This window comes from Pholis gunnellus, assembly GCF_910591455.1.
Source record: "Pholis gunnellus genome assembly, chromosome: 24".
In the NCBI taxonomy this organism is placed as follows: Eukaryota; Metazoa; Chordata; class Actinopteri; order Perciformes; family Pholidae; genus Pholis; species Pholis gunnellus.
The window spans coordinates 11221159-11230477 of record NC_136551.1 but is presented as its reverse complement, the minus strand read 5'-3'; the positions used below and the strand labels follow the sequence as shown (position 1 = coordinate 11230477).

Below are 9319 nucleotides of genomic sequence, written 5' to 3'. Positions count from 1 at the left end.
GATACAACATGACGGTGCAGATTTAACTTTTACAAAGAGCATAAAACAGATAAAAGATGGAAGACAGAGGTGAACAGGAGAGGTCAAAGTCTTGCTTTAACACCATGCGATGAAATCGAGCGAGCTAGCTAGTTAGCGCGCAGTGAGAAAAGACTAAATGCTTAACGAAATGTAAGAGACAAAATGTCCAGCTTCTGCCACTTCAAGTGAAACGTAAACTTGACCAAAGCTCAGCCAAGCTAGAAATATTAGTGCTAAATGCAAACACCAGCATGCTAACATGCTCAAGACAGTGCCAACATGCTAATATTTAGCAGGTATGATATTTGCCATCAACAGCTTAGTGTTAAAATGTGCTAGTTAGAAGGATGCTTATGTCCCGTTTCCATTGGCTGGAACAAAGGAAAGGTTAAGATCCTCATCTCATCACATGTGTGGTCTTAATGGGATGTCATCAACAGGTTAACACAGACAACAACCTGTTCCAGCTGCCTCCCTTTCATTCGCAGATTTACAGGATTAAGGTCCCCACTGAGATTGCCCAGCAACAGCGGCCATGGAAACGCATCAAGGCATCAAATATCCAGAGATTTACGCAACAATGTTCTCAGCACCTTCTCACTGTCAATTGCAGACTTTAAAACACCAGTGGGAACACCGTACCTGTCGTAAAGGTGACCCACAACACAGTTTTCCAGTACGAGATTAGGAATTGAATTAATTAGTGCCTGGCTCGCTGCCTCATTCTGCTCAGAGGACTGATTAGGCCTTAACATTTCAACATGCTATCTTTTTACTCGAAAGTTTATTGCTGCATTTCAGTGACTATAGTTTTTCCTCTGACTCACCGCGGTGTCACTCTTTGCATCCCCATTTAAAGCTCGCCGCCTGCTCGGCAGCCCTTAGGGAGCCGACACAGCACCAGGACAGACAGGAAGCCACGAAATGTTGTGGTGTCATACAGTAATCCAGCCCGCGGGGCTATTTCTATTAGATTACATTGGCTTCTCCGATTTGTTTTTCGTTACAGTATTAACTCAAATCATGTCATCCTTCTACAGTCACGTTTCAACGTAATCACAAAGTGTGCTGCTAAGAAAACAAAGACCACCAGCACAGAACAGAACATGAAAACAAACGCAGATGAAATAAAAAAACAGATAAAACTCACAGAGAACACATACATAAACTAAGAAATTGTGGTTGTGTGTGTGTGTGTGTTTGTGTGTTTGTGGGGGGGGGTAATAGGAAAGTACCTACTTAAAGGTTTCTTTGACCTCACTGCATTTCAGAGTGACATATTGTACTTTTTAATGTGTTTTGAAAATTACTAGTACTATTCAATGAATGATCTTTTTAGCAGTTTGTGTAATTTTATGGAGCATTTTTCAATAGTGTGTGATATTCTTGCTTTTAATTAAGCGAACAGGATTTTTTCATTGGATTTTGGATTATTGCAGAACATAAACTCTGTGGCAAACACAAGTTTATGATACTACGTTTTGTTCCGCAAGATAATCTTCACTAATTAACTCCACTTTTATGATTCTTTGACTCATTTCCAGGTTTGAAGACTCGGTACAGCACTTAATAGTTAAAGCAGGACTTAATGTTTTCGTGACCACTGTTTTCAAAAGTGACAGGACAATATCAAATGGTAAAACTTGGTGAGAAAAAGTGTTATTTCTTCTTTCAAACGTCTAAAGTGTAGTTTTAACACAACGTGATGCATTTGAGAGTGCATGAAAAAGCACAAGGGGAGACGGTGTTTAAATGTCCAGCCTCTGCTACTCTATTGTCAGCGGCACTAAAGTCAACTTAACCAAAAGCTACTGAGAAAAACAAACAATGCTAGTAGCTCTGTGGGACTGGGCACAATGCTACCATGCTAATGCTAAGTGGTACTTTACTAGATTAGAATTGCAGGCACATATATTCAGTTTGCTCAGAAGCAGGGAAATGAGGAAATGGCCTTCCAGACAACTTGGAGCATCCTCCCCTTTCTGCCACTTGATGGAGCTGTAATGCTGTAAAACAAGTATGGAATAATATTCCAACCAGTTGCACTGCTTTTACATAGTGCTGCTGCTGCTGGATTGCTTAATTCTGGTGCCGCATTGTGATAAGAATCCACACTGAACTGAGATGAAAAAACATCATTCATTCATTCATTCGGTATCTCTGCTTCTCATCTTGTGTTCCTTCTCTGTCAAAGACTTTTCAGATCCTTCCAATTAAAGACTTCCTCCTCCTGCAGATCCCCTTGCAGACCCTACGCACACCGTGTGGAGTGATGACTAGCGTGTGCGCCTCCCACCACCACCACACACACAAAACACACAATATACAGCAACCGATTGTGTGTCAGCGAACGATATGCACTTTAAAAGTATCCGCTCTCTGGTGTAGATGCTTGGCAGGTGGACAACAAGCAGAATTCTCCAGGACGGCCAACGCTGACGCACCTGTCCCCGGGGGCCGACCCTCCTCCGCCTCCTCTCTGTGAACACTCCTGAGGGAAAGATCTCCGTCCTGTGTCCCAGACGGGACCTCCGAGCCACGGAGGGGGGGGGAGAAAGAAAAATGGGCAACATGGCAACAGAGATCGTTGCCTTCGTCCTGACGATCTCCGGGTGGATCCTGGAGTCGTCCACCCTGCCGATAGACTACTGGAAGGTGTCCTCTGTGGACGGGACGGTCATCACCACAGCTACATTCTGGTCTAACCTATGGAAAACGTGTGTGACCGACTCCACCGGGGTGTCCAACTGCAAGGACTTCCCTTCGATGCTGGCGCTGGCTTGTAAGTTGGGAGATGACTGTGGTTGCTGTACAAGTGTGCAATGTTGTCTTTCTGAGGTCAGGCGGCAGAGATTTATCCATCTGACCTAAGCACTGATGCTCAAAACACCTGTTTGTTTGTTTTCGGGTGAATGACCAAGTTTGGAACTTGATATTTCCTTTTCTGACTCTGACTTCAGGCCACAACATTTAAAGCTAAAGGCCACTAGAGGCATATTTCAGTAAATGAGCTGAGCTGGACTGATTCAGCCTCCTAATGTGTCCGAATGAAGCAATCTGAGAAAGTCATCCAGTCATACAGAGGTCACTGGTCTCTCCCCATTACTTGCCAATAACAATAAGGACAGGCGCTGCTTGTACATGCTATTATTCTAAAGTCTTGAAGTTGAAACTGTTTGAAAAATTGTTTCAGAAGTACCACATCTTATCTGTTGTCACTGACTGTTGAGAAAAGAAAATGTATTTCATTTAAGTGCTAATTTAAACTCCTCTAATCTTCCATCCTTTTACCTTCAAGCCCTTGGTTTTTAGGGACGGTTCCCAAAAGGTCCCAAGATAAATCTGAGGGGTCACAAGATGATAAAAAAAAAAAATCAGTAACAGGTTTTGCTCATTTCAAAGCTTTTTTTTTTTCTTGTGAAATGCTAGATTTCTTTACCTCTGCTGGCATAAAAGAAGTCAAATAAAAAAAAAATTCCGGACAACTTGGGGGCAACAGAAACAAGCCGTGAACACACCATTGGTATATTATTACACTATTTACACATCCAGCACATACAGAGCAACGTTAGCATTTGACATTAGCCATTTGATTGCGACATTAACCGTCGTTAGTCCCAAAAAATAGTTTAAGTAAGTGGAACACTGGATTCTTTCAGCTCTTAAGAACAGAATAAGAATAGTTTGACGTTTTGGAAAAGAAGGCTTTTTCACTTTAGTGCTAAGATTTAGAGAAGACTGATACCACCCTCATGTTTGTATGCTAAATATGGAGCTACAGCTAGGAGATTGTTAGCTTAGCTTAGCTTTTCCGGTTTCAAATCATTAGTGAACTATAGAGGTTTGTTACCTTTAGACAGAGTCCAGCTAGCTGTTTCCCCAAGTTTCGAGTTGTTATGATAAGCTAAGCTAACCAGCTGCTGGCTGTAACTTCACATTTAATTAATTAATTTAAGTGTAATCAATCTACTCATTCAACCCTCTGCAACATAGTGTATAAGTGTGTCTAATGAGTAACTACTCCTTTACTGTAAGTTGAATACTTTCACCTCTTCCGACCTCTAAAATTGTTTCAATTAAGTGAAATTCTAATTGTTTGCTAACTGGTTTAAAGCACGCTCCCCTCTTCTCCGTCTCTCTCATGAAGCCTACATCCAGGTGTGTCGGGGTCTGATGATCGCCGCCGTAATTCTGGGGTTCTTCGGTGCCATTTTGGCCTTGGTAGGAATGAAGTGCACCAAAATAGGAGGCTCGGAGACCACCAAGGCTCGCCTGACTGTCATCGCGGGCTTCCACTTCGTCCTCAGCGGTACAACCCATGAAACTGAGCTGCATTTTAGGAAGCTGTTCAACTTTGGGCTAAATCAGTGTTCAAGTGAACGACACAATCGGCTCTCTCGGTTTTGATTTCAGTCTGATTTGGAAGTAGAAATCCTCTTAATTCTTTTCGCAGGCCTCTGCTGCATGACTGCGTGCTCCATATACGCTCATAGGATCACAACCGACTTCTTTGACCCCCTCTTTGTTGCGCAGAAGTAAGTATTTAGGATTAACATTCAGATGACAGGAAGTCAAGTCCTACATTTTTTCGCCTCCCCCCCACTTCAACCCTCCAGGTTTGAGCTGGGAGCGGCTCTCTTCATCGGCTGGGCTGGATCCGTGCTGTGTATCCTGGGGGGACTGATCTTCTGCCTCTCCCTGTCTGAGGGCTCCAGTGCCAGGCGAGTCGCTTGATATTTCTAACATGCTGGATGCTAACATTGTGAGCTCACGTCTGTCATCAGCAACAAGGGGCTTAGAGGAAATCTGATTTGGACCGACTCTTAAACTGCTAACTCAATCAGGCAATTTAAATAATTACTTTAACTGCAACAGAGAGACAGTTACAGCCGAAAGCATCCAGTAATCTCTCTCAACATCTCGTGTCGTAATTGCCGAACCTACAGGGCCAGGTTGTATGATCGTGGTTTTGATTACTACTGCGGCCGTATGTGGCTGAATGTTTCCTTTGTTACAGTCGAGTAATAAGGACCTTTTCCAAGTGAAAGTCACCTTGGCTGAGGGCAGTTATATGGGAAACGTTGCATCAGGCAAAGAATGCTGACTTGGGCATCATTTTTATAACAGTAAGTCCTGCTTAGCATATCCTTCGGCTAAAAAGACAGAAAGCTCAGAGAAATAGAAAGTAGGGATGATACAAAGAAATATTTAGCAGGATTTGGTCTCAGGCCGGTGAGGATACATGTGGGGTCCAGAGATTTGATGGCTGACCACTTTGTCATGGCAGCTTTACCTTAAATAACGTCTCAATTCTTTATTCTACTTGAGTGTTTTGGATACACGCATCCGTTTGAAACCACGCTAGCCGTGTGGTAAATGTTTTAATTTATCTCCAAAATATGAGGAAAGACCTGAAAAACTTTACTGTACTTATAGTTTAGTGCTAATATTAGCATGTTAACCCGCTAAAGTATAATTCCTGAATGCTTATCCCAGTAATTTACAGGGAACTATATGCAAATGAGGCTTAAGATAGTAAACATGGTTAGCATTAGCACCTGGTTGGCTTTGACATTGTGAGCATGTTAGCATGCTGACGTTAGCATTCAGCTGTGCCTTACAGAGCTGGTAGCATAGCTGTAAAAAAAGCAAAGATTACAGAATAATCTAAAATATAAACACACCTCGGTTTAACAAACTTTATTTTTCTTATTTACTACCGGGGTAATCATCTTACCTTTAGATTCATCTTGCGACCCCTCGTTGGGGTCCCGACCCCTAGGTTGGGACCCACCTCAAACACACTGAAATGGAAGGGTGCTTCACAGTTTATATCGTTTTATTTTTGTTTAAGGTCGTCAGAATACATTAAAGACATTCCAGAGACAATTTAGAAATGATTAGATGATATCTTTAAATGACGCTTTAAGGGTTTTTAATTATTCTCAATAATTGCTTTGAGATAATAACTTGAAATGAATTTGGATAAAGTCATTTATTTTGAAAAGAAAATCATTTAAAAAGTACAAGCTAGAAGGAGTTTTAACATTTGAAATTAAGCAAGATTTGGCGCTCTTTTACTGTTCAGCAGGTTTTATTATCTACAGAGAACAGCCCTACTTTAACATTTCTGTATTTTCGGGCTTCATTACTTTGTTGTCTCTTTGCAGAGCTGAATACTCGTACACTGGAGCTGCGTCGCTTGTGACCGCACGCAACAAGCATAGAAAGACGATCAACAGCCTCCACAAGGAACCAGAGGAGCCGTCGAGGCAGTTTGGAAGAAACGCCTACGTGTGACATCGGACGATTGTTGAAATGATCACGATAGAAATGATTTCACCAGTAAAACCAAAGGACACCACTTACTTTTATGAACTTCTATGCCTCAACTCCATGAAAATAATGGCCAGAGAGTGCAATTCATGTATCGGTTTACAAATTCTGCTGATCTGCAGTGGCAAGATTCGACTATAAATTTGGCTACTTTTTGGGAACATTTCTGTCAGTGGCAGGAAATTTGATTTGGCACAAAACAGCATTCAAACTCTCCGGTCACCTTCACCAAGCTGGCCTTTGCCATCTGTCTCACATAGACTGAAGACATATTCAATATCTATTTCATAATTCTTGAGTCAAAGGCCAATTTGACATCAATATTTAAGGAAAATAGATTTTAAAGCATTTTTAAGATGATTTTCAGTGATTGTAAACATGATTTTTGGGGTATTTTCTGTACATAAAGGGTAATATCATTTAAAGCTGTAAATGTAAATGTGACCAAAGTCATTTGATAACCAAAAAATAAAGATTGTATTACTTTTGAAAACCTGGGTAGCTATGATGTAATTCCAGTTAATCTTCTCCTGTCGCTTTAAGGAAATAGGGGATACCCTCGGGTAATAATTCTTAAGCAGAAGGCCTCTCTCGGGGGTCTGTGCCTAGACTGATCTGACTTCCAAGGGTCACAAGGTCACGTCTGACCCCCCGGAGATGGCTCTGCAGAGCAGGAGGCCCGGCCGGAGGCTTCCCCTCATATCAGCCATCCATCTCCACCTAGGAATTATTATCAATAGGAACCCCAGGCTATGTTACGCAAAACCTCCTGGCCCAGAGGTTGGATACTTGAACCAGCTGGCAGAGAGCAGTTGCCCCTGTGCTTTCTGGCGCCTTACATCCGTTAACAAGTGTCCGGTGTCCTGGGCTCTGCAGAACGCGCTCTGACATAATGGCGGTATTGTATTGTCTAATGTCCGCGTCACATACAGGGACGTTAAGACCGCAAACGCTGTGCATCAAACTCCTTCTAGCTTGGACTTTTTTTTTGGAATTCCTTTTTCAAAATAAATGGCCGCTCCCAATAGCTAAATCCAAATTAATTTAAAGTTATTATCTCAACGCAATTACTGAGAAGAATTAGAAATCCTTAAAGCGGCATTTGAAGATATCATCTAATCATTGCTAAATTGTCTCTGGAATGTCTTTAATGTATTCTGACGCTCTTAAACTAAAATAAAATGATATAAACTGTGAAGCACCCTTCTATCTCACAGTGTGTTCATCTCAAAGAGAAACGCAAGATGATAACCCCGGTAGTAAATAAGAAAAAGACATGTTGTTACAGCCATGCTAGCAGCTCTGTGAGGCTGAACTAAATGCTGATATCAGCATGTGTTTAGCAGGTACAATGAGTAGTTCAGTGTGTTACCATCGTTACTTAATTAGCACTTAACACAAAGTAAGGATGAGGCATGATGGGAATGACCCGATGATGGAGCTAAAATAAAAGGTAAAGGGATCCCCAAAGTGTTCAGGGAGACATGAATGTGCACATTGTATATTCCAAATGTAGTTGTTTATTTTGCGGATTATTCTGTAACCTTCACAATCGTTTCTTCCTGTGAAATTCTGTACCGTTTTACAAAACAAAGGAAGGAATGCACACGACTGCACATTGACCTCAGATGGGATGGAGGTTGTTGCAGCAGCAAAACGTGGACATCTGAAGGAACAGAGCCGTTTCCATCACACCACCAGAGGGCAGTATTAACGCATATTTAATGGTTAACAAATCTGAGGAAACTTCACAATGCGAAATAGTTAAATGTGCACCTTCTATAAAGCCGTGCGCAGCTCCGGTCACATAAGCATCCCTTTGTTCACCCCCCCCCCCCCCTCAGTGTCATAAGTGAAGCCAATCAAAGCCACCCTCACCAAACAGCGCCCCACCGTTTCCAATACCTCCCCACCACTACCAATAACTTTGTCATAAGCCGAGAGGACTGGGAAACAAAGAGGGGCTCTTTCATCGCCGAGGAACATTCATCACTCTCCCAGACTCTCATTACCTCAGATTTAACTCTAATTATAACCGCACAAAGACGTTGTGCTGTAATTGTGAGACCTACAGCACAGTCTAATAAGTCAAATGACTAATAACTGGCAGCTTAAAGCCTGAGGCAAAGTCGAGAATGATGCTTCGAGCAGCTTAGGTCGTGGCAGCAGTGAAAGCACATATTTCATGGAACATGTAAAGGTCACCGACGCAGAAATGTAAGTGGTTTTTGGTCAAAAGTGTTATAATTTAAAATATATTGTAAAAAAAAAAAGGATGTAATACGTACACATGAACTCAACAGATATTTGTGATTCATCAATTAATTGTAAGCGCTCCTGATTGTTAGCATTTCAAAGACAGTGAAATGATATTAGTTATAATTTTATCTCCGTTAGTTGTTAAAAGCCAAAATGCTATTTATTCTCTCTTCCTGTAGAATGCTAAAACTTTTGATGACTCGTCATGAACTTGGGGGGCGTGGACATAACTGCATTAAATCAAATGTAAATTTGGGGCAAACGGCCATCATATAAGATGTAGGTCGTAGTGTTTAGCAGAAATAGAGCAGAAAGTGTCCCTCCTGGTCTTATAAAGCAGTCGTCAGCAGCTCCATTACTCATTACAGCTCTGTATTGCGCTTTATTCGCAAAGCCACGCCCACTTTTGAGCAACCCAATAGGATTTGATTTTAAGCCCTCTTGTAACTAGGCCCTGTCAACATATTCTGTTTCACTGAACATGTCACGTGACTGAAAATGAAGACGCTCCAACTTAAAATAACCCTGATGATGTCATCCGGGTCTCAGCTTGGGCTTCTTTTGAACTTCTTTAGCAGTAAGCCTGCGTTACCAACTGGCGATGTGGTGTGGGCATTTAGAAGGCAGAGAGAGGGTCTAATGAAGGATTCAACTGAAATTGCATTGTGGGAAATGTAGGATCCAGTGTTTTTGGAGCTTGACC

At 41.9% G+C, this 9319-nt stretch overlaps 1 protein-coding gene across 1 annotated transcript; it reads left to right on the top strand.

The window, feature by feature from the left end:
- Window positions 1–2583: 2583 nt before the first annotated feature.
- Window positions 2584–6321, top strand: cldn10a (claudin 10a; the record flags this gene model as incomplete). Its single annotated transcript, XM_079186030.1, has 5 exons — window positions 2584–2803; window positions 4169–4330; window positions 4475–4556; window positions 4638–4735; window positions 6182–6321. The coding sequence occupies 5 exons, from the start codon at window positions 2584–2586 to the stop codon at window positions 6319–6321; spliced, it is 702 nt and encodes a 233-aa protein (XP_079042156.1).
- Window positions 6322–9319: the final 2998 nt, after the last annotated feature.